The 26,882-nt window shown below is 36.7% G+C and overlaps 3 protein-coding genes across 5 annotated transcripts in view; 2 read left to right on the top strand and 1 right to left on the bottom strand.

The window, feature by feature from the left end:
- Dnah3 (dynein heavy chain 3, axonemal) overlaps nucleotides 1–7,581 on the top strand; it is a 75,388-nt gene extending 67,807 nt beyond the window's left edge. Inside the window, exons 69-71 of one of the 2 annotated variants that reach the window (XM_074088839.1) lie at nucleotides 3,772–3,982; nucleotides 4,658–4,708; nucleotides 6,188–7,581. In XM_074088839.1, the coding sequence (XP_073944940.1) occupies nucleotides 3,772–3,982; nucleotides 4,658–4,708; nucleotides 6,188–6,484 (559 nt within the window). In that variant the 3' untranslated portion in view covers nucleotides 6,485–7,581. The remainder of the gene's footprint in view (nucleotides 1–3,771; nucleotides 3,983–4,657; nucleotides 4,709–6,187) is intronic. The other variant, XM_074088841.1, reaches the window with a different exon arrangement.
- Nucleotides 392–8,172, bottom strand: LOC141428823 (GSK3-beta interaction protein-like). 2 transcript variants are annotated; one of them, XM_074088842.1, is made up of 2 exons: nucleotides 7,965–8,172; nucleotides 392–2,255 (listed from the first exon to the last, which is right to left on the bottom strand). In XM_074088842.1, exons 1-2 carry the CDS (start codon nucleotides 7,979–7,981, stop codon nucleotides 1,898–1,900), a joined length of 375 nt encoding a protein of 124 aa, XP_073944943.1. In that variant the 5' UTR covers nucleotides 7,982–8,172; the 3' UTR covers nucleotides 392–1,897. The 2 variants fall into 2 exon arrangements, with proteins under 2 accessions (XP_073944943.1, XP_073944944.1); XM_074088843.1 differs by having other exon boundaries at nucleotides 7,951–8,167.
- Nucleotides 8,173–9,243: 1,071 nt separating this feature from the next.
- FoxK (forkhead box K) overlaps nucleotides 9,244–26,882 on the top strand; it is an 84,900-nt gene continuing 67,261 nt past the window's right edge. Inside the window, exon 1 of the mRNA XM_074088855.1 lies at nucleotides 9,244–10,120. Coding sequence (XP_073944956.1) covers nucleotides 9,759–10,120 — 362 coding nt within the window. The 5' untranslated portion in view covers nucleotides 9,244–9,758. The remainder of the gene's footprint in view (nucleotides 10,121–26,882) is intronic.

The following is a 26,882-nucleotide window of genomic DNA, read 5'->3' as shown; positions in this document are numbered from 1 at the left end:
CAGGTTTGTACAGGTTTCCTCACGATGTTTTCCTTCACCGCAAAGCTCGTGGTAAATTTCAAATGTAATCCCGCACATGAATTTGGAAAAAGAGGTGCGAGCCGGGGTTTGAACCCAAGACCCTCTGTTTGAGAGGCGATAGGTCAAACCGCTAGGCCACCACGGCTTTTTTTCACCAGCAAATACAGGCAGTGAATTGAGGAAACACTCGCCGCACCGTTTTAAGACTATTTTTTAACTTTTGATTTTTAGCTACTGTTTTTTAGTCTTTTTTTCTACAAAGCTTACATTTTACAGTCGACAAATTGCATTTTTTAATTGCAACGATTCATTTTTCTATAGATATTTTAGATATAAAGACAGGAACACTGTAAATAAAATCCCATTATTAACAAATAAATTCAGTTTACTATCACAAACATTAACTAAAGCTAACATTTTATTACAATGTTTGTACTCGGTCAGTCCTTGCACTGATGATGCGACCTGCGTTATTGCACATGCGTTACTAACTAATATGACACAAAATACTAAAGTAGCCAGTCTATCGAGTGCCACAACGACGCCTGAAAAGCTCCTGCTAAGTGGTCTTAAGTCGTGTGTTTTATGTCATGTTGACATTTACTTTAAATTTTACACACAGATGAAAACAAAGATTTCAATTATTATTTCAGAGGCGTGGTGGTCTCGATTGTTGGTTTTATGATCATGTTAAGATTGACCGCTTCCTTGGGATAGAATTGATGCATCACATCACATTTGGATATACCATTTGCAGAAGGAGTTTATTTGTTTCTATTGTCTTTACTAGACAATGGTAAAACACAACGTAACAAATCGTTGAAGACAAAGAATTAACTTTAAAAAATACTTACATGTTGTAGATTGTAGACAGGTTAGGCAGGTGCCTGAATACTTAAAACGTAGCAACTAATAATTTACAGAAATCTACTTCAGAGAAATTAATGATGAAACACAAAATGCACTTAAAAATTAAAAACTATTTAACCCCAAGGGTTAATATTTTTTCTACAAAAAAAAAGATTTATCGGTTTATAATCCTTGTGGTAACTCACTTCTCGGCTCCTCATTTTTAAAGTTGGTTAAAAACAACATAAAACTTGGAGGCGCTGCCGAATCAGTGACGATATTGTGATAAAAGTCGAACCACAAAACTAAAAGCAAAATAACTTATGTAGATAACCGAATTGATATTCCTAACTAATTAATTTTCAAATACACATTTTAATTTATTTTTGAAATCCTAATATGAGGAATTGACACTTATTATACGCACTAGACAGTCATTGGCTATCTTCTACATTGGGCTCGTCGAAGTGTCCTTAAATTAAAATTTCAATCACAGTGGTCACAATGTTTACATTTATCTATTCTAGAAGATCATAATATAAGAGATATACTTTTTGTAAATAGTACGTCAATCAAGTAAACTTAAAACTAGCATGTAGGCTTACTAATTAGGCCTAAAATACAAGGAAACACAGTCGTGTCTAAATTAAATACTGTTGACCATTTAAGATACATTCAAAAACACACAAGTGGAAACAAAAAAACATCTAGGTATTCGATTTACTGGCCAAAAAGTAACCAGAACAACAGCAAAAAGGGTATTGGTTAAGAAGACAAGGTGTATCCCTAATTGGTCTAAATATTAATGTTTTAAATACATATAGCACTGATAAATACTGACAGTTACGACGTAGTTCCCAATTACAATTACAACCATTTTATCACTCCAAACAACCTTCAAAAATCCAGAAATCCGTTACAAATATTTGTCAAAAAGCTCGTGTAATGTGACAGAATGTCTATCTCTAGTAAGGCTGTTTGTCACTACAAAATAAGCTCTAACGTGGTGTTACGACTAGGTATTAATTTAAGTCTCTCGTTTGGCCAGATCCAGTAGTTTGTTCATGAGTTCGCCGCCGAACGATTCCCTGTACTTTTGGCTGATGCTGTTCAGCAAAGCGTATGGTGTTTCATAGTTCATGTTCTCTATGATAGCTAAGGTCGTGTCGTCGTACGTTCGCCCGACGACTCTGAACCCCGCGCTGGACATCTCGATGCAGTAGTCTGAGTTCTCTAGGGTTGTTAGGTTGATGTAGATCCGTTGATTGGTACTCTTTAGTTGGGTTGATATGTTGGCTGCTTTCACGTGCTTACGGATGTCGTTGATGGCCGCCTCAGCTTCCTGTGGCCATGTGCCTTCGGACAAAACTTGCTCACTCATTGTTCTGGAAAAGAAAAAAAAGGAAATCATATCATTATTAATGCACTATGTAGAATATGGTGAATTACTAGCATTAAAATAATCAAAACAAGATAAAAAGAAGTGTTAAGAAGCAGATTTGTAATGGTTATTGCATCGCCCATAGGCATAAATCATCATCATCCCAGCCTATATACGTCCCACTGCTGGGCACAGGCCTCCTCTCAGAACAAGAGGGCTTGGGCTATAGTTCCCACGCGGGCCCAGTGCGGATTGGGAACTTCACACGCACCATTGAATTGCTTCGCAGGTTTGTGCAGGTTTCCTCACGATGTTTTCCTTCACCGCAAAGCTCGTGGTAAATTTCAAATGTAATTCCGCACATGAATTTGGAAAAACTCAGAGGTGCGAGCCGGGGTTTGAAGCCACGACCCTCTGTTTGAGAGGCGATAGGTCAAACCACTAGGCCACCACGGCTTTTTTTGTTGGAATATCTTAGGGTATATTAGTTCAATTATATTTGAGTTCCTTTAACCATAAAAGCGTTTTTGTTAGTTTTTTTGGGTTCCGTAGCCAAAATGACGTAAATTCTTTCACAGGGAAAAACTTTTCTCACTACCTTCTGCTCCGTCGTGGAACACAATATTCTTATCAGATCTGATGTTAAACGGGCAAATTATAGACTACAGATATTGCAGAGCAGCGAGCAAGCGTTTTCTATTTTAAAGTATAGAGGAAAAGTTAGGCATTCACGACGTTGCGAAATCCTAAATAACATTATAAATGTGAATATGAGTAGGTATGTTTGTTTGTTTGATTGACACACTGACAACCGATCGTGATGAGTAATGTTGATGATGAGTATGAAGATAGTTCGAGGGCCTGATAAGGACATTGTCGCGAACTGTCGCGAGAACATCAAAACTGAGAGTAAAAAATATAGAAGAAATAATAAGCTTGACCAGGAGGGTGAGTTTTTGAAGTGCCTGGAAAGTCCGGCTGAATTTCAACACCTGCAGTTCAGTGAGTAATTTGTCTTATTGAAAATATGAATGGGCAATCAGAAGACAAAGCATATAAGTAAAGTTGAATGAAAGCAACCGAAATGGCACAGAATATTGAAACATGAATTGAATGTAAAATTGAGCTCGAAGTGCCAGGCTCTTGGTGGCTTGGGATGGACTATAAGGGGAGTTGGGAGGTCCTCCGAAGGAACCTGAGGGTTCCGTTGCTGAAAGGAATGTGAGTACTTTAAATGTATACATTCCTAGTTGAAAGTAAGATGCTTTGTTTACTGATATACCTGAGATCTAGGCTATTCTAGACTAAATACTTTGTCGCTATGGATTTTACTGTGAACCTAGGATTACTCCGCGACAAACATAGAATAGCTTTTATCCCAGAAAATGTGCACTTCCTGCTGGCGCGCGATAAATGAATTCTTCGCAGACGAAGTCGCAGGCAACAGCTAGGAGACCATAATCAAGCAATCGTCAACATTAAACACTGCACGGTCGTAATTTCTACTACTCTGTTTACAGGTTGAAATTCCTCCAAGACTGGATAGACGAGGGCCCACCCATAGTGTTCTGGATATCCGGATTCTACTTCACCCAGTCGTTCCTCACGGGCGTCCTGCAGAACTACTCGCGTCACAACCGTATACCCATCGACCAGGTGCACTTCGAGTTCACCATCACTGGTATGGAGAGCGAGTGCCACGAACAACCCTATTTCGGTGTCTATTGCAAGGTGAATTCGTGTTTTATTTGTTGGAAATGATCATACTGCGGCGATCTTTCTTCTGTTCCAAACTACTATCAAGCGCCCTAGGATTAGACGTGAAATTTGGCGCGGGCGATCTTAATGGACGTTTAATGAAATCCATGATATAATTTTTGGTTTGATCCATGATATAATTCCCCTAAAAATCTCTTAATTAGCATGGCTTTTTTAGCGGAATCCTGGAATTTCAATTCAACTGCTACAACCCAATGGTTTACGCGTGCGAAGCCACGGGTAAAGGCTAGGCCTACTGATATTATAAATGCGAAAATTTGTGACTGCGTGCGTGTTTGTTCGTATGCGAATATTTAAGAAATTGGTATCTCTACTTTAGGATGTGTATCTAAAATGGTTATTCCAATTTGGTAAAATTTCATACACAATGTTGAGTCAGGGACCCGCCGATACGCGAGTCGTCTTCAAAAACGTTTATTATCATCACTTTTACATTTCCCGCAACACGGTGACGCTCATCACAGCCGCGTCACACATATAATAAAATTCAACAATAACGTAACGAATTCGCCTCGTCAAATGAACACTAAACGAACTACTGAGAGTTCGTTATCTATTGCACTGTCCGCATTTCATATCTATATTGACCCCGTGTTATTTTTAACCGTATTGATGTATTGCAAGCAGCAAACACAACAGATGGACAATCAAGGTCACCAGCACAGTGTGTTTGTATGGGTGAGTCGAAAATATGGTACAGGCACAGTGTGACAACGTATGGCTGACATCCCATCTATTCATCACCACAAAGCAATTATTTATGGCACTTCCTTCCACGAACTTCGAGTTTCTAGTTTCGTAGTAGCCCTGCAGGAGATACTCTTAGTATGTAATGTCGCTTTTCCTGTTGTGCCAAAACATAGGAGGAGCGATGACCACATTTGACAATTTTGTTTTCACTTTTTGAAAACTAGCTAATTAAGAAACAATTATGCACCGGCACTAAACGCTATATATAATTAGAAAAACAACGGTTTAATTTTTCTTAAGTGCCTTGTCCAACTTCATTTTGTTCAGTAGTGCTGATTGATCCCATTGTAGCCAGCACTAGAGCAACAAAAATACAGTGCACATGATGGAAAAATTATTCCATACATAGCAGTGGCGTGGAGTGGACATTTTCGTTAGGGCTTATGCACCGCGCTGGCGCTTCTAGCGAGATGAGATTCAGACACTTTTTTGATCTCGCTATTAATGCATGATATGTTGATTATGAATATTGAATGATTGACATAATTGTGTGTATTCTATTAATCGAGCAACAAACGACTGGATGCACAGATGCATTGATTGCTTTGTCTTTGATCCATGCTTTGGAAACCTCTCTAAAATCAACCTGGCTACTCTGACACAATTCCATCCAAGCATTTTATACACTACTAACATTTTGTAAGAAAAGTAATGTTTTTACCCGACTGTGAAGAAGCAAGGGTTATGTGTTTGACCCGTACCATACTTATGTATGTATGTATGTCTACTCCTATGTCCTCTCGTAACTACTCAACGGCTGAATCGATAAATGATAGGTACGTCATTGGATTCTTCTTAATGACGCAAGTGAGACTGGGTACATGAGATTCATAAAAAATTTAAATGGCGGATATTTGGCGCCAAATTGTGTCTTCAAACTTTTTTTTATTCAAACCAATCGAGTAGGGTATCTAAATAAAGTTTAAAGGGTATATAAATGAAGGGATTTAAAAACAGATTAAAAAATATATACAAGTCATGTGTTTTTATTTACCTTTTTCACAGAAATATCAAAAAAGTATGAAATAAAACATTAAATTTAAAAAATTAAAACCCGACTGCGTTAAAAAAATACTGATAAGAAGAAAACAAGACGTGCACGTAGTGGTCTAGAACTGTGTTAAGTATCATTCAAATCGCGACCAGCTCAAAAATTCTTAGTACCTAATGGGTCCCGACTGTTAAGTTTAGCTGCTTAACAGAGTTCTAGCACAATACAAGTAATTGTAAGCAGTAATCCGACTTCATACTAGAGGGCCGCCAAAATCGACGCACGCACTCAGCGGAGCGTCTTACACGGCCGCTAACCCGAGTTAAATCAACGCATGATTAACTTAACATTATCTAAATCTTGTGTAATTATAATTAGTTTCTACCACTAAATCAAACTTAAATTGTTGATTACAGGGTATTTTCCTCGAAGGTGCACGATGGAACCGGGAGACAATGCAACTTGACGAGTCCTACCCAAAGATCTTATTTGATACCATCCCTATAATTTGGTTCAAGCCTGCTCTAATAGCAGACTTCCGGCCACCACCATCTTATTTCTGTCCTATTTACAAGACAAGCGAGAGAAAAGGAGTACTAGCAACAACAGGGCATTCTAGTAACTTTGTCATGTTTATTACACTACCTTCTGATATCCCGCAAAAGCATTGGATAAATAGAGGTGTTGCCAGTTTAACGCAGCTTGATGACTAGTAATAGTACAGTACAGCAGAGGCCGCTAAATAGGGCATTGCCGGCCAAGTAGTTATAGATAACCTAGGCCAACAAACCCTGTTCGTCGACGAGTCTTGTATAGTGCTTTTCTCAAATATATCCAAGGAAATAATACCATGTCACTTGATGATGAACTGATAACGGAAAGAATAACACTTATTTGAATTGAAAACCACTCGGTTTAGTTTAGGTATAAACCATATAAGTATTTTTTTTAAATACTCTCATCTAATTTTTTTGTAAGCTGTTAGGGTTAATATTTTTGCCACCAAATCTTGAGATGATTTTATTTGTTATTTTAATGAATTAATAACAATAAATGTCAATCCTTGTTTATTATATTGAATATCTGATTTAATCTAATTACATAATGTAGTCAAATAAGAGATTAGAAAGTAAATAAATACACATTCATTCATTCACTATGTTTTTCTTAATTGGCAGTATGCCATAGATAGATAGTCAATAAAAAAAAACCCAGTGAAACAAACAAAACAAAAGACAATCACTTTGCTGGCCTGGCCATGGCAATATTGTTTGAAATTCCATTACTGTCCTCATATTTGAAATTAGAACAAAATTTAATGTGCAATAAGTGCTAGACAAAGACATACTTCGCGTTCTATCATCACGGATATAAGGACATTTCCTTGGATGTTTGAGAAAAAAGTATTTATTACTTACAATGTGCAATGGAATTATAACATTTAAGATGTTGTTCACAAATGGTATGTTTGACACGATTTAGGTTTGGAAGGTTTTAATTTGATGAAAGCTTTTCAATTACTGGTTTTTGAATAAGTAGGTTTGTGAGTTATTTAATTATGTATTATTCTACTGTATAGTTGCAGTAACACATTTGTGAAATAAAGAATACTAGGCTGGTCATATAGTACAGTACAGCAGCAGAAGTAGATGAGCAGTTGTGGTGCTCAAAATGGTCTAAACACTCTTATTATCTTGGCAGTGAAGTTGTGTCATTTTAAGCACCATAACCGCTCATCCACTTCTGCTGCTGACTGTAAATTTTTTACCTTCACTGTGATAATTATTTCTAGTCATATTCATTAAATAAATATTTTTTACGCAAATATGAAACGTTTTATTTTTATAAATAATAAATAAATAAATTCATTTATTTCGGGCAACTTGGCCCATACAATAAATACCTTACAGACTAACATACATATTTATAATCAATATTTAAAACTATGAAAAATAATACAATACACTAAACATTGATACAGTCTAGTGAGAAGGTAGAAAAAGAAAAATAGGCATAGATCAATGTTGTTTAGAAAAAGACAAGGCGAGACTTGTACAAGCCTGTTAAATTATTACACGACTAATATTATATTACGATCAGTGAAAAATGCAATTAAAAAAACTCATTAGAAGACTTTAAATTTGGCGCTTTGTTCGTCGATGAATAAAAAAAAACTTACCGCTAATTACGTACTTTGGAGAACCTCTCATGTAACTAGTTTCTAAAGTAAACCTTTTTGTTATAGTTGGATACTAGCTAGGATATGTAATAAAATTACTTCAAAATATAAATATCAAACTAGGAGAATAACAACTCCGCACAAAACTACAAAAATGACAATGATGACAACCAACCAATCAACCAACCAAAATATTCTATCAACCTATCATTATCAACCTTTCTACTATAGAGAAGATAGAAGTGGTTTTCGCTGTCACCTCCCTCACCACCCAGCCAACCTCACAAAATTTATTTATTGATTAATAAATTTACCAGATAAAGTCTTTATGCACCTAAATTATTATTTATATAAAGTAGAATTTCTAGGATTTAACTACTGATGAAAGTTCTAGTGTTTTTCTACCTTTACTATCTCACCCTAAAATCATTTAAGGCGGAAACATACTATTAAAACGCGACGCTACGTCACGTCGTCCAATGCATGTATCTATCGCACCCTACCATTACATAATAAAATGGGACTTTATGGGACATGAATGGGACTGATTAGTAGAGCGCAGGGTTAGTAATGTAATGTACGAAATTCAAAAATCGAAGTTCATGTCGTTCCTTCTCTCTCTCGTTTAATTATAAGCGTCAGCGGGACGGTAAGATACGAAGTTCGAATTTTGCATTTCGTAGTATGTAAAGCGCCAGCAGGGCTACTACGAAACTCGAAACTCGAAGTTCGTGCCGTGCGGTCCCTCTGACACTATACTATTTAATACGAGAGCGAGAGGGACGGTATGATACGTACTTCGAGTTTCGATTTTCGTTGTAGCCCAGAAGGTCCAGCAGGGCTACTCCGAAACTCGAAGTGTCGTGTGGTCCCTCTCGCTCTCTTATTAAATAGTATAAGTGTCAGAGGGACCGCATGACACGAACTTCGAGTTTCGAGTTTCGGAGTAGCCTGCTGACACGCGTTGGGTGGCGTGTGCCAGCGTGGTGTGGCGTCGGGTTATAAATAGTATGCCGGCTCGGCACCAAGTCGGCACCTTACCACAGATGATTGCCAAACAATCATTGCATTGCAGTGCCATCATTGATCGATTTTTTTGGGAATGGCAGCATTATTGTTGTTGCATTTTACGTAATAATAGTAAGTCTTGTTTTTTGAAAAAAATACCAAACATAAATTCCATGACGTAAAAAAAAGTGAAATTTATTTAAATATTACAATTTACTAAAACTATAAATGAAATTTGCACCTTGCATTAAAACGGAACAATCAAATTGCCTAGGTCTCACCAAAAGCGTGAATATTGTCTGCGTGTAACGAAAACAAGCTTTGTTGTTTGTTGTGTTCCTTGCAGATGGCGCAACGATCTTATAAACTGCGTATCCCAAACTGACGTTTTTGGTTATTTTTGTTCTCGCCTCGTGTTTACTTTAGTGTCTAATTTCGGTCCAATTACGAAAAATTGGTTGTGCAACAACAGTACGGTCAATATTTCGATCATACTTGGAGTCGCCAAACGGAATAGTATCGATCCGCAGTTCTCGACTAGGTATATGTATACAGTATCACGTGGTGGTGTGGTGGTTTATATAATTCTTGTTTACCGCACAAGTCGAAACTTTGCGCATGTGCGTCTCGTCAGTAACCTCAAATCGTAGAGCGGGCTCGCAGTCGGTAGGTTCCGGACATCCGGGTCGCGGAGCAGCGGACCCAGCGCGTGTGAACTTGTGATGTGCCCTCGTGCCGACGGCGGCAGAGCGCGCCCCGCGTGCGGACCGAAGTGCTGGTGATAATCGCGCGCGGCTGACATGGCCCAGACTCAGTTCTCGCGGAGCTCGGAGAGCGACGCGTGGGCGCTGCTCTCGCTCAAGTCGCCTCCGTCTCCGTCGAAGGTGCAGTGGGCCCAGGAGCCGGCTCCGGTGGCCATCGCGCGGCTCGACGGCCGCGACTTCGAGTACCTCATCCGGCAGAAGCGTGTCGTAATCGGGCGCAACTCGAGTCGGGGCGAAGTGGACGTTAACATGGGACATTCTAGTTTCATTTCGCGACGGCATTTGGAGTTGTTTTACGACCAGCCGGAGTTCTACTTGACGTGCAACAGTAAAAATGGCGTGTTGGTGGACGGCGTGTTCCAGCGGAAGGGCTCGCCGCCGATGCAGCTGCCCAAGAGGTGAGTTAGCGGCCGCGGCAGCTCGCGGGGCGCCGACCCGCGCCGCGCTGCCAGCCGCCACCCGACAAGCTTTATTTACACGTACACATTGGCCTTATGTTTGTAAACAAACATATTTGTTTATGTCTACCCACTAGCTCAATTAAAAAAAAATGTTATTGCATTTCAACCTTGATGCAATGACCTTTGACTAATACTACATTGACCACCATGGTTTGTTTGTGTGATCTGGAAACAATTCAATTCATGAATCAATTTATTTTATTTGAGAGGATGATGCAACACATGGTCTTATATTGAAATTCCATGTAGTAAACTTATACTGAGTGGCAAGTCATGATTGCTGTTAATGTAAGTGCTACCTGGGTACAGTAGCAATCAAATAAACATTACACATTACTATTTCATCTATTATGAATGTTGTCTGTAGTAAACAATTAATAATAACATGACTGTGTGCCATATTGTAATTACTAGAGCACCTATCAAATAACTTATGCCAATGCAGAGCGCTGTCCCTTTCTGACACATGGTAGCTTGATATCTCTTTACTCTTACATGTTGACATTAATGGAATGCAGGCAGTTTTGATATAGGAGGTTAATTCAACTTAAAATTAGAACACTTGTCAAAATAGCATTTGCAATTCGCTATGACTCGTCGCAATTGATGACTGTACAAGTAGGTGTTGGTGTGTGGTTTATTTACAAATTCTGTCTGTACCATTAACCCTTTTTTTGACTTGCAGAGAGTAGGTAAGTGGGCAAAAGCATTTTGGACCCAAGATCAAATTGCCTATTTATTAATCTTAATGACTGGCAGTTTAACTTTTTTTTACATCTGTCACTTTATAATTTCGTGGAGAGTAGAATATTTCAATATGGCCGTGTTGCCAATGCTTCAATAAATAAAAAAAAAGTATAATATTTCAAATTAGGAACATTGAGGAGAAATATAAAGTTTATTGTTATTTAGCTGCATTCCTCATGAATAATATGATTTAAGTTTTGATACTACCTTTTCAGGATTACACCAGAAATTAAGACTTAAATTACAATTAATTTACAAATACTGTAACCTCATTTTCTGACGGAAGTCTGATTGAAATCACAGTATCAGACAAGCCAAAGCCAATAATTGTTTTGTTTACGTCTTTTGCCTTACTTAAGATATATTTATTTATATTAACTGATTAATCCATTTAATTAAGTAGATACAAATTCACAAACCGCCATGCTATCTTATCATAGTTCATTCAACTGTTCTAGTGCAATTATTGACTATTTATTGGTTCACATTGTTTACTTGTAAAGTTTTCCTACTAGCAGTTTATCTGTCTGTAGGTAAACATAATAGTAAATCACTAATCTTCTGATGTTTTATGCATGGGCATTACTATGCCATTATGGAACACTAAATTACTAATTGTCTATACATAGACATTTTGTTCATAAAACTCATTTTGCCATTTATTTTACCCTCAACTTAACTAACAAACAACCCTTTCCTGTGGTTTGGGTGGATATAAATGTCTCAAATAAAATAATGCGGTTTATACACTAGTCGTACAATTTACTATATTTACATTGGTTCAGTACCTCTAAAGAATATTTTATTTATGAATTAACAAACATAGATTACTTTTTTTTCTAATTAGAATAGACAAAAATACAAAATTTTAAACTTTCAAAATGTGGCTTGTGCTATTCAGCCAATGTGTGCAAACAGTACAGTAACTTTAGTAATTAAAAAGTTGTTATTACTTATAGGTCGAGCAGGGGTGCCCAGTGGCACAGACATGTCTCTATTAAATAAAACATTGGGCTATTGATATTTCCACATGAGCCATGTAATTTCCTAAAATTTTAACTGGTAAATTGGAGTCACAATTTTATGACTCCAATTTTGTACAGGTGTTTAGGCCTTAATATATATAAATAGTGGACCTGGCAGACATAGTACTGCCGGAAAAAGACTACATTAAAATTATGTCAACATACCAACAACAGCGCCATCTAGCGGATCCAATTGCGTTTCCAAACCAACAACCAACGTAAACCAACCATCAGCCATAAATATTTGACAACCAATATTTATATCAATCCTTTTCCATTACTGACATTGTATTCTACATTTTAAAATCTAAAATATGACATTATCCGAATATTGTGGATATATATTGTCGATTTGAAACCTTTATTTAAATACATTCTTTAATTTGAGGGGAGAGTTTTCCATATCGACCGGATGAACATTAAATGTTTGACAGTTACGAAACCCATGAACATTTTGTATGGGAAAATAAAGTTTAAAATTAATGGGTGCACATGTATAAGGCCTTTTTGTAGGATTTTTGCTCAAACTTAATAATGGCAATGTTATTACTGTGGTATGGAATGTGCAGTTGAAAGGAAAGGTCCGACTCGCACATCTCTAGTTGTCTCGCTTTTAACTTAAGAAAATCATTAATACTATATCGTCACTACTTTAAAAAAAACTCGTATCTCAAAGTAGATAATTTTTCTGAGTGGACCTTATGAACATTACGTCAAGGTTCAATTTTGTTTACATATTGATTTTAGATACGAGATTTTTTCAAAGTAGTGACGATATGTAGGTAAGGGATAAAAGTATACTATAACTTGGCATGTGTCTATTCAATAAGCTGGTCCTGACCTCTTGCCATGTTTATTGTTTGTTTAGTAAAAAAATACTTGTAAAAATACATGTCAATGCAGATAGTACATATTTTGTAAAGCTTATCTTTAATACGAATTATACATATGTATGTCATTGACATGACACAACATGTGCATTAAAATATTAAACCAGTATCATTCTATTAAATCTCGTAAACACATTCGAAGTTATGTAAAAGGGAAACCTCTAACTCTCCCAATACCTACATGCAGTTCACGAAAAAACCACGTGGCCACATCGTGCACCTACGTCGTCGGGGTCACTTGCCACTCCCGCGCAAACCATGGCTTTATCACGACGCTAAAGGCGCGGCCACATGCAAATCGCTCGACGCTCGTTTTCAACGTCAAAGCTGGTCACGTGACGTATAGCGATAAAGCTGAAAAATGTTGAGCTTTATCGTTGGAAAAAAAACCTTCAATTTCGGCAAAAACACTGCTATTTTTTTTCATTCACTCCAATTTCTTTTATTTGTACCACTGCCACGACTGCTCAATAAATCAGCTTCCAAGACCAAGATCATTCCTGCAAGCAGCCATCTTGTCGCTGCTGCTCGACGCGGCGACTTGACGCTACTTTTTTGAGGCGCGGGAAATTCAAAATCACGTTCATAATTGGGTCACGTGACCAGATTTATTGCTGCGAACGAGCGACGAGCGACTGCATGTGGCCTCACCTTTTATCTAAACAGACTCGAGTACAACCAAACTACTTTGCACCTACGCCCTTTTAGAACAGCACGTACCGCGGCCGCGCAAGCGAGATGGCGTGTAAACAATAAAAGTAAACAAAACCGTTCCACGTGGTCTCTTTCCTGCGCGATACGTCTATCTCTCTCCGTTATCAATGGTAGCCAAAGTACGCGAATAAAATCACCTTGGTCAGTGATAAGAATAATCAAAACAGTTTTAGTTGTTGTTTCTGTGTCGAGTAATGCGAGTAAATGACCAAGTTGTTATCTTGGCGTCCTTTTGTTTATCTTTAGTTTATTAAGCCGAGGGGTTTTTATTCTATGTTATGTTTACTTCATGCTAAACTTTATATTTATAGTTACATCATTTACTTGTTATGAATTCCTTCTTGGACAGGCAGATCCTACACAACAACAGATCTAGATCTTACACAACATTTTATGAGGCTCCTTGTGACTTTGGCTCCATAAGTACCCTTTGTTTACTGTTGGGAAAAATATGACTGCTTATTTGGAATCACTGTTTTTTTATCATAAAAAATACGCTGATGGGTGACTATGATACGAGTTCCTGTCCTGTCGAGGATGTTAGTTTGCAATAGTAATACTACCCATTTAAATACCTTAATCAAATAAACTGGTTGTTTAACCGACTTCAAAAAAAGGAGGTTATCAATTCGGTCCATTACCTTGAGTCTACGACCCAATTAAATAAATCTGTCTACTTCCTGAGGTATAAAAATAAACTGCTTATGAAATGTTCTTGTTATTTTCTGTAATTAATTATGTTTTCCTGCCCGCATAATTAATGCATTAATTGGATGGATGGAAGTTTTATGATATTTCATGTGTCATAATCATCATCATGTCAGCCGAAAGACGTCCACTGCTGGACATAGGCCTCCCCCAAGGCTCTCCACTCAGACCGGTCTTGTGCTTTCCGCATCCACCGCGATCCCGCGATCTTAACCAGGTCGTCGCTCCATCTTGTTGAAGGCCTACCGACAGTTCGTCTCCCGGTCCGCGGACGCCATTCGAGAACCTTTGACCCCATCGGCCATCAGTCCTGCGAGCAATGTGCTGCGCCCATTGCCACTTCAGTTTCGCAATTCTTCGGGCTATGTCGGTAACCTTAGTTCTACTGCGGATATCATCATTTTTGATTATCATAATTTATTTCATGTGTGGTATCTACTTTTTCTGAGTTTAGTTTAAGTACGGTCAAGGACTTTACTTAATGAGCCATCATGGAGAACCTTTTCAAAGGGAAAGTCATTACGATTTTTCTTGTTAATTAATGTGATGTCACTATGACGTTTACTGTGAAATGGTTCCATGGTGGCTTATGAATTAAAGTCCTTGTCCTTGTGCTAAATGCATTGTTATTTAAATTATTTATGATATTTGCCATTGCTACAAAAATTTAGTTCAGATGGAAGGACAATAAAAACCTCCTAACGACACCTATAAATATCGTCACTACTTTGAAAAAATCTCGTATCTAAAATCCATATGTCAACAAAATTGAACCTTGATGTAATGTCTATAAAGTTCACTCAGAAAAATTATCTATTTTGAGCTACGAGTTTTTTTTAAAGTAGTGACGATATATACTTTACTATAAAGATACCAATGTAAAGTGGTTGTAATGTTTAGTATTTTATTCCGATGCCGTGGGAATATCGGGATAAAAAGTAGCCTATGTGTTATTCCAGACGTATTTGGAATGTAGATAGCTGGACGAAAATCATCCAGAGGGCCTACCCCAAAATTCGAAAATCGAAGTTCGTATCGTACCGTCTCTCTCACTCTCGTATTAAATAGTACAAGTGTCAGAGGGACCGAACGACACGAACTTCGATTTTTGAATTTCGTAGTAGCCCCGCACTCGTTTTTACGTGAAGAAGTAGCAAATACACGTACGCACACAGTCACAATCTTTCGCATGTATAATTATATTTTTTTGGGCGTCAGCTATACATATTTTGGTACTTAACTAATAGGTAATGTAGACTTAACCCAAATTTGCACAAGTACTCGTATATTAGCGTGGCAGATACGCTTTGTTTGCAAAGGACTACAGGTTATTCTAGACCAATCTAGGACAAGTCCTAAATGCCCTTGCATGCAACTCGACATACATGGCCATATTATAGGCGGGTTCCGCCGTCGCTCGTGCAGTTATACGAATGTTGGAGAATTGTTACAATAGTAGAAGCTGTAGTAGTTTTAGATCGCTCATGCCTTATGCCTTAAGTGATAATAGACACACAATAACATAGTATACACGCTCTAGACCAGCGTTTCTTAACCTGTGGTCCGCGGACCCCTGGGGGTTCCACGAGTATGTGTATGGGGGTCCGCCGTCTTATCTATAGACATTTGAATTGATAAAAATTCACCTAAATTTATTCCTGTTTTTTATTAAGGGGTCTTTTAAAATCATGCTTGATTGTCTAGGGGCCCGCGGACTGAAAAAGGTTAAGAAACGCTGCTCTAGACCTATAAGCATTTTCCTTTCACAGAGGTTTTTTGGGAATGACCACACTCAAAACGTCAAGGAGCAAATGTTAGCTAAACAAAAGGCGATTCACCTCACATTTTCTCATCACTTTTTTATTTTTATTTACTGGGCAAAGGGTTCTCCCTTGGATTTCCTACTCGCTTAGTGTTGCGGTTGAGGAGCTGGGTCCTCAGTGTAAAGCCGTATTCATATTTATCTGTCGTGTTGTGTTGTGATGCTCTCTGTCTCTCTCTCAATACATTATGTGAACGCAACCATATAAAATGTATGAAACCGATACCGTTCTGATGCGTCACTACACAACACGACGGATAAATGTGAATGCAGCTTTACACTGAGGGCCTGCAAGGCATTGGGCATATCCGTAATCAATTAAAAAACCGTGCGGGGCACAACAAAAAAAAATGCGTGATCTTTATTTATGCATATCGAGGAGGTTCGATTCCCAGCGCTGGTCTTATTTTTCTGGTTTTTCTATGCATCTATATTTCAGTTTGTATTTTCGATATGGGTTTTACGGGATGAACGTAAAAGTAACAAAAAATTTGGAATTGAAATAGAAAATACAAAAAGATTCCAAAAACTAATCTTAATTTATTTATACTTGTTGACTAGTATAACTGATTGTTTATGTCGTGTGGTTTTATGTAATTTGAAAACATAATCGTATGTATCACGGGCGGTGACGTTTGGGATATTTTACATAATTTCTTGGGCAGTCTGGATTCGGATAGTGCCTTTTGCTGTCTAGTCTAGGTTATCTTGATGGTCCATTATTAGTTGTTGCTAGACTTGCCGTGGAGCTATGAACTAAAATAGGATCGAGAAGGGATGAGTGCGTGAACACCGTCCATTCTGACGTTTCCTGGATACCTTGAACCTTCTTACGTCTAATTCAAGCGAGTCCAATCCACATCTGCATACTTACGATAAAGTTTTTTTGATAGATATATAGTTGACGCAATTTTAATTCCATCGAAGACGCAAAATAAAAAATAAGATTTTAGTCGTGTAAAAATAAGTTTTCTGTAATGTGTCAAATTTGATTTTGTTGAGTTGGCAAAGTGAAGTTAACAGCTGCTTGCCATGCAAAATCTATCAGTGTTATAATGAACATGGACAAGACTAAAATCATGTCAAATGTCCATGTCGCACCCGTGCCGGTTATCGTTGGGAACGATACACTCGAATTTGTTGACCACTATGTTTACCCTGGGCAAGTTGTCCAATTGGGTAGGTCCCACTTCGACAAAGAGTTCGCCCGAAGAATCCAACTCGAATGCGCTACCCATCGGGAAACTTCGTAATATCTTCTCGTCCAATATTACGCAGTGCCTGAAGACTGGAGACTTCGACCAGTGTGTGTTGCCAGTGCTGACTTATGGCGCTGGGACGTGGTCCTTGACTGTTGGCCTTTTAGAGAGGCTCAAAGTCATGCAACGAGCTATGTAGATAGCTATGCTTCGAGTTTCTTTGCGCGATAGAATCCGGAATATGGAAATTCGTCGAAGAACTAAGTCACCGACATAGCTGGAAAAATATGCAAGTTAAAGTGGCAATGGGCGGGCTACATCGCTCGAAAAACAAATAACCGTTGGGGGAGAAAATTCCTCGAGTGGCGACCACGAACCGGAAGACGAAGCGTTGACAGGCCTCCCACCTGGTGGACTGACGACATCGTGAGAGTTGCGGGAATCCGGTGGATGCAAGTGGCGAGTTGTCGTTCATTGTGGCGTTCTAAGGAGGAGACCTTTGTTTAGCAGTGGACGTCTTCCGGCTGATGATGATGATGATAACCAAATGTAGGTGTAGGTCGAAACGGGTTAAAAATCGCAACGGGATCCAAACTGCTATCGCCACGTAGGCTGTGTGAAGTTAGCACCCGACATTTGAAAAACATTTTTTTTTTATTTTATTCTTATAGATTTTGGTATGTAGTTGATTGTAATACAATTTTTTTCGTTTGTAGTAGCTCTAAAAAAAATTACAGGACTTTGAAAAAAACTCATCCCCCCATTTCATCGACCCTCAAATTGAGTCATTGATTCTGAAAGAGAATCGTTTGTAGTTGATTGTAGTAGAAAACATTTCGTTTGTAGTAAAAAAAAAAAAATTTTTTCTCTCAAGTAAACTTTGCACCTATACTTGTAGCACCCGACTTTGGAAAATCTCATTGTTCTTTCATGATTCTCATAGATTTCGGTATGTAGTTGATTGTAGTAACAATGATTTCGTTTGTAGTAACTCTAAAAAAAAATTAGAGCACTTTGAAAAAAAAAAAATTCAAAAAAATTTTTTTTTGTTTCTACACTATCATTCCGGTTTGTAGTTGATTGTAGTATCAATTTTTTCGTTTGCAGAAGCTCTAAAAAAGAATACGAGGAGTTTGAAGTGGCCCTAAAGTTTAGTAGTTTGATTCTTGAATCGAATCATTTGCATTATGCTATACTAGAAAATTTGGCATACAATCGTAATAATTCTAACACTATAAACAAAATTACCACTGCTACAAACTAAAAAAGGTCACAACAAAGGTAATAACCACTATTACAAACAAAATAAAGTTACTACAAACGCCGTTAGCACAGCTAAAAAAGTAATAAAGTTAATATGGTCTAAATTAGTGCTACTACAAACAAAATAAAGTAAGTACAAACGAAATGAACGTTTAGTACAAATGAAATAAAGACACTACAAACGTAATGATTGTCACTACAAACAAAATAACGTTATTACTTTTTAGTAACCTAATATCGTTTGTAGTCGTGTATTTATGTTACTGGGAAATGAAGTTACTACAAACGTGAATAAACTACTACAAACGAAATGACTGCTAGTACAAACAAAATCAAGTTACCACAAACGTAAATATACTACTACAAACAAAATTACGCTACTACAAATGAAATGACTGCTACTACAAACATAAAAAAAATACGAAATTAGGTTACTACAAACGAAATGACTGCTACTACAAACAAAATCAAGTTTGACGTTACTACAAACGAAATAACTGCTACTACAAACAAATTGAAGCTACTACAAACGTAAAGGAAGCTACTGCCAACGATATTTCGTTACTACAAACGAAATTACTGCTACTACAAACATAATCAAGTTACCACAAACATAAATAAACTACTACAAAAGAAATTACGTTACAACAAACGTAAAGAAAGCTACTACAAACGATATCTAGTTACTACAAACGAAATTACTGCTACTACAAACAAAATCAAGTTACTACAAACGTCAATAAACTACTACAAACATAATTACGTTACTACAAACAAAATCAAGCTACTACAAACGTTAAGAAAGCTACAACAAACGAAATTACTGCTACTACAGACAAAATCAAGTTACTACAAACGTAAATAAACTACTACAAAAGAAATTACGTTATAACAAATAAAATCAAGCTACTACAAACGTAAATAAACTACTACAAAAGAAATTACGTTATAACAAATAAAATCAAGCTACTACAATCGTAAAGAAAGCTACTACAAACGATATTTAGTAACTACAAACGAAATTACTGCTACCACAAACAAAATCAAATTACTACAAACGTAAATCAAGCTACTACAAACGATATTTAGTTACTACAAACGAAATTTCTGCTACGACAAACAAAATCAAGTTACTACAAACGCAAATAAAATACTACAAACGAAATTACGTTACTACAAACGAAATGACTGCTACTACAAACAAAATCAAGTTACTACAAACGTAAAGAAAGCTACTACAAACGATATTTAGTTACTAGAAACGAAATTAATGCTACTACAGACAAAATCAAGCTACTACAAACGTAAAGATAGCTACTACAAACGATATTTAGTCTCTACAAACGAAATTACTGCTACTACAAACAAATCAAGTTACTACAAACGTAAATAAACTACTACAAACGAAATTACGTTACTACAAACAAATCAAGCTACTACAAACGTAAAGAAAGCTACTACAAACGATATTACTGCTACTACAAACAAAATAAAGTTACTACAAACGTAAAGAAAGCTACTACAAACGATATCTAGTTACTACAAACGAAATTACGTTACTACAAACGAAATGACTGCCAGTACAAACTAAATTAAGTTACTACTAACGTAAAGAAAGCAACTACAAACGATATTTAGTTACTACAAACGAAATGACTGCTAGTACAGACAAAATCAAACTACTACAAACGTAAAAAAAGCTAATACAAACGATATTTAGTTACTACAAACGAAATTACTGCTACTACAAACAAAATCAAGTTACTATAAACGTAAAGAAAGCTACTACAAACGAAATTTCTGCTACTACAGACAAAATGAAGCTACTACAAACGTAAAGAAAGCTACTACAAACGATATTTAGTTACTACAAACGAAATTACTGCTACTACAAACAAAATCAAGTTACTACAAACGTAAATAAAGCTACTACAAACGATATTACGATATTTAGTTACTACAACGAAATTACTGCTACTACAACAAAATCAAGTTACTACAAACGTAAATAAAGCTACTACAAACGATATTTAGTTACTACAAACGAAATTACTGCTACTACAAACGATATTTAGTTACTACAAACGAAATTACTGCTACTACAAACAAAATCAAGTTACTACAAACGTAAATGAAGCTACTACAAACGATATTAGTTACTACAAACAAAATAAAGTACTACAAACGTAAAGAAAGTTACTACAAACGTAAATAAAGCTACTACAAACGATATTTCGTTACTACAAACGAAATTACTGTACTAAAAACAAATCAAGTTACTACAAACGTAAATGAAGCTACTACAAACGATATTTAGTTACTACAAACGAAATTATGCTACTACAAACAAAATCAAGTTACTACAAACGTATATAAAGCTACTACAACGATATTTAGTTACTACAAACGAAATTACTGCTACTACACAACGATATTTAGTAACTACAAACGAAATAACTGCTACTACAAACAAATCAAGTTACTACAAACGTAAATAACTACTACTAACGAAATTACGTTACTACAACAACATAGCTACTACAAACGTAATGAATGCTACTACAAACGATATGTAGTTACTACAAACGAAATTACTGCTACTACAAACAAAATCAAGTTACTACAAACGTAAATAAACTACGACAAACGAAATTTCGTTACTACAAACGAAATGACTGCTACTACAAACTAAATCAAGTTACTACAACGTAAAGAAAGCTACTACAAACGATATTTCGTTACTACAAACGAAATTACTGCTACTACAAACGTAAATGAAGCTACTACAAACGATATTTAGTTACTACAAACGAAATTACTGCTACTACAAACAAAATCAAGTTACTACAAACGTAAATGAAGCTACTACAAACGATATTTAGTTACTACAAACGAAATTACTGCTACTACAAACGATATTTCGTTACTACAAACGAAATTACTGCTACTACAAACAAAATCAAGTTGCTACAAACGTAATGAAGCTACTACAAACGATATTTAGTTACTACAAACGAAATTACTGCTACTACAAACAAAATCAAGTTACTACAAACGAAATCAAGCTACTACAAACGATATTTAGTTACTACAAACGAAATTACTGCTACTACAAACAAAATCAAGTTACTACAAACGTAAATAAAGCTACTACAAACGATATTTAGTTACTACAAACGAAATTACTGCTACTACAAACGATATTTAGTTACTACAAACGAAATTACTGCTACTACAAACAATAAGTTACTACAACGTAAATGAAGCTACTACAAACGATATTAGTTACTACAACGAAATAAATTCTGCTACTACAAACAAAATCAGTTACTACAAACGTAAATGGCTACTACAAACGATATTTAGTTACTACAAACGAAATTACTGCTACTACAACATCAAGTTACTACAAACGTAAATGAAGCTTACAAACGATATTTAGTTACTACAAACGAAATTACTGCTACTACAAACAAATCAAGTTACTACAAACGTAAATGAAGCTACTACAAACGATATTTAGTTACTACAAACGAATTACTGCTACTACAAATCAAGTTACTACAAACGTAAATGAAGCTACTACAAACGATATTTAGTTACTACAACGAAATTACTGCTACTACAAACAAAATCAAGTTACTACAAACGTAAATGAAGCTACTACAAACGATATTTAGTTACTACAACCGAAATTACTGCTACTACAAACAAAATCAAGTTACTACAAACGTAAATTAACTACTATAACGAAATTACGTTACTACAAACAAATCAAGCTACTACAAACGTAATGAATGCTACTACAAACGATATGTAGTTACTACAAACGAAATTACTGCTACTACAAACAAAATTAAGTTACTACAAACGTAAATAAACTACACAAACGAAATTACGTTACAAACGAATGACTGCTACTACAAACTAAATCAAGTTACTACAAACGTAAAGAAAGCTACTACAAACGATATTCGTTACTACAAACGAAATTACTGCTACTACACAAAATCAAGTTACTACAAACGTAAATGAAGCTACTACAAACGATACTTAGTTACTACAAACGAAATTACTGCTACTACAAACAAAATCAAGCTACTACAAACGTAAAAAAGCTACTGCAAACGAAATAAACCTACATAAACGAATTTCCGCTACTACAAACGACATAGAGATACTACAAATGAAGCTACTTAGTTTCATAGCAGTTATTTTGTGTCGTGTTATTTATAAACGAAATGAAATGCGTTTTAAACTAGGCATATCAATTTCTAGAATCTCAAAATATAATCGTAGTTCAGTTAGTTCTGTTGTTCTTGATAATGTTATAGATAAAGTATTCAAAGACTCTGTATGTCTTGTTTTTTAAAAGACGATCATAGAATTTGGTCATAGTTTTTTACCCATGTTAATTAGCTTCAAATTGTAACGAAAACTTAGTTGCGGAGTTTACTTCTAATTTTCTGATGTTTGATAGAGAAATTGTAAATGCTGCTCTACATAGAGTTGATAATATGTTAAAAATTTAGAGGAAAATGCTACCGTACAACGGCCAACCGAGTGTCTTTTTCAGCCTGGACATTGGCAGAATCTTCGATAGTTTCGATGGTGCTATATTTTTTAGGGTTCCGGAGCCAAAATGGCAAAAGGAAACCTTGTAGTTTCGCCATGTCTGTCTGTCTGTCTGTCCGTTCCTCCGCGGCTTTGCTCAGGGACATCAATGCTAGAAAGTTGTAATTTTGCATATATATGTATGTAAACTATGCCGACAAAATAGCACAAAACAATTTTTTTTGTGTACCTCCCGTAGACGTAAAGTGGGGTTGATTTTTTTCTCTCATCCAACGTTGTAGTGTGGGGTATCGTTGGATAGGTCTTTTAAAATCATTAGGGGGTTGCAAAACGATTTTTCGATTCAGTGATTTGTTTGCAAAATATTTAACTTTAAAGAGCAAATTTTCATTAAAACGACTTCCCCGCCCCCCCTCTAAAATCTAAACCGGCTGGTGGAAAATTTTGAAAAAATTCAGAATTGTAGTAAGTATATCAAACTTTCAAGGGAAACAACAATAACGGCTAAGTTTGCTTGAGAAGTATTAGTAGTTTAAGAGTAAGGAGCAGCCTAAGGTATAAAATTTATTTATTTATTTATTTATTGTCAACTACCTAAACTACCGTGAGACCCACTCATATTAAAATATTTGACCCGGGTAACTCACGTCTTAAATCGAGTTTAGCTCGACATGTTTCGGGCTAATCCGTAGCCCTTCGTCTTCGGAGCAACGCAACTCAGCGGCTGCTGCAACACGCGCAGGCGTTGCTCCGAAGACGAAGGGCTACGGATTAGCCCGAAACATATCGAGCTAAACTCGATTTAAGACGTGAGTTATCCGGGTCAATATATTTAATATACCTAAACTTGGAAGATTCTGTATAAAATACGAAATCCTTAGAAAAATATTACTTATTTTTTTCGTAATGGCTACGGAACTCTATTTTGGGCGTATCCGAAACGCTCTTGGCTGGTTTTATTTCTACAAATTGAATTGAATAAGTAGATTAAATTGTCTTGAAAATTGTAAGGTTCAATCAGCCTAGCTGATCTCTTTTGCTTTTTTAGACAAGACTCGGCAATAATTTTTGAATAGTTTACTCAGCCGATTGTGCCTAGCTGAGCTTTGGTCCTTTGTGTATAACAGGATATTTACCTCTGCCACTGACATTACGTCTGCCAGACACCGCCAAATCCTAGTACCGTTGCCATTTTTCTGTTTCGCGTCCCATCGTTCTGTCTCTCTCAGTACCTTCATAGGGCTACCTCCTCTACCCGTTAAACAACATCAGCCGCCACGACGACTGTAGGTGCCGAGCCGAGTTAGAGCTGTTAGGTGTCTGCGAGACGTAAGATCAGTAATGAGTGATAATAATAATAATAATAATAATCTTTATTTCAAGTAACTGTGACTCATTTTGTTAGTAGACAGGCTTATTTCTAGAGTTAGTATCCATCACTATTGATGGATCTAATAGACGTATTGTCAGTAAAATGGTTATAATCCCGTAGAGTCCTACAGGCGTCTCGTCAGTCAATTATTTTTGTCAATAGTGTCTAAAGGGCAACACACACAGAGAGCGGGCGCGGGTCGTGCGCGTGCCCGCGACGGGCGTATTTGCATGACGGTATATGGACGCCTTCACACAGAACGCGGGCGCGGGTCGGGCGCGGGACGGGTCGTGCGCGGCCGGGCCCGTCGCCCGTCGTCACAAACAGAGCGCGGGCCGAGCGCAGAGTTACCAACTCTCAAAAAGTTTATCCCTAAGCTTAAGTTAAAAACCCCTAAAACTCGATTTTAATGAAAATTTGTACTTTAAAGTTGAATATTTCGCAAACAAATCAGTGAATCGAAAATCGTCTCAGTAACCCCCTAATGGTTTTATTTTAAAAGACCCCACACTATAGGGTTGGATGAGAAAAAAAAACCTACTTTACGTCTATGAGTGGTACCAAAAACTATTTTTTTTTTAATTTTCCATTGTACCATTTTGTCGGGATAGTTTTCATATATATCCGTGCGAAATTACAGCTTTCTAGCATTGATAGTCCCTGAGCAAAGCCGCGACGGACAGACAGACAGACCGACATGGCTAAACTATAAGGGTTCCGTTTTTGCCATTTTGGCTACGGAACCCTAAACACCGTATTCATGCGCAGTAACTAGTTCATTTGGCGAGAATAAAATCTAAGTATTTTATTTTTTTAATTAATTGGTACAACAGAAAAATCTGATATTTTTTTCCATTGACTAGTATAAGCTTATTCCTGTCGATAAAAAAAATCAGCCACTTTTAAAATTTCATCCATCGCATAATTGGATTTAATTAAGTTAGTAAATGAAGTTTGACCTTGGTGCGCAAGTGCGTTTGTCGTTTTCCACATATATCTCACGGCACTGTATAATTCTGTGTCGAGTTGACAAAATATCGTATCTATTATTGGTTCTAGAACTGTTTTAATTTGTACTCCAAAGTCGCCAGATAAACCATTTTATTCGTCAAAACTTTTTTGCGGTCGCTAAGATTTAAGCAAAAGTCGTCACTTTAGGGACTAAGTCACTAAACTGGCAACATTGATAGCCGCTGCGGGCCGTCGCGGTCCGACCCGCTCTCTGTGTGAATACAACGAACCGCGCGGCTCACGCGGCGGACACGACCCGACCCGCGCACGCTTTCTGTGTGTGTTGCCTTAATAGACGTCACTTCAGTAAAATAAATGCGTTGTTAAGGTAATTAATATTGCTTCTAGGTTGAGACTAATATGGCTCAATCTAGATCATCAAGAAAAATAAAGGCTGTTAATGTATAATAACAACAATTGAATAAGTGTAAGATGAAGTAAGGGCATGATTTCACTAATTTTGATGACGCCGTCGTTGACAAAGTTTTACTATACTCGTAGAAGTTACACGGGAACAGTGAGATATTTGCGTACGAAGAACTCCACCTACTTCAAAAAAAGCTTTTTAGGGTTCCGTAACCAAAGAGTAAAAACGGAATCTGTATTACTAAGACTTCGCTGTTCGTCCGTCCGTCACCAGGCTGATCTCATGAACCGTGATAGTCAGACAGTTGAAATTTTACATATTATGTATAACTATGGCCGCTAATACAGTTGTGGTCATATAATTAAGAAACGATTTTTTATAGAGAAGATTTTTCAAACTGACAAGTGTTAGGTACTACTGTATGTATATTTTTGTACTTTCTCTTCGTATCGTTAAACTTTTCCTTACTAGCGGTAAATTCATTTATACATATAATTGGCTAAAAAATAAATAGATAAATTTTATATATTACATCTAAACCTAGTATTACTACTTACTGGCTGGTCATATAATTAAGAACGCTGAATAGTTATTTTTTTTCAAATTTAAATAGAGAACGGCCGCCGCTTTGTGGTTTTAGGTTATTATTTGAATAATTTTGGCGCCATTTAGTGCCGTAAAAGTCTTAAAGGCGATTGCTTCATTAAAAACAACGGGGAAAATAAAAGTTGTGATAAATCTACAAGAAAAGTAATACTAAAACTTCGCGACAAGAATTGGTCGTATAAACACATAGCGATCATCTGCAATGTTCAAAAACTATGGTTTCCACGCCATAAAGCATTTTGCTAACGTATCGAACTACTTCAAATGTTCCGCGTCTACCTAGACAAAGAAAGTCATCTCGTCGAGATGATCGAAATATCGTTCGTTTGGCAAAACAATAGTTATTTGTGCAACAAGAGAGCAAAGTTGTTTTTTGTTGTGAGGTGTTGATTTTGAATCC

Source organism: Choristoneura fumiferana, chromosome 6 (genome assembly GCF_025370935.1).
Source record: "Choristoneura fumiferana chromosome 6, NRCan_CFum_1, whole genome shotgun sequence".
Taxonomy (NCBI): Eukaryota; Metazoa; Arthropoda; class Insecta; order Lepidoptera; family Tortricidae; genus Choristoneura; species Choristoneura fumiferana.
Note: the sequence above shows the minus strand (reverse complement) of the source record. Positions and strands in the feature narration are given on the sequence as shown.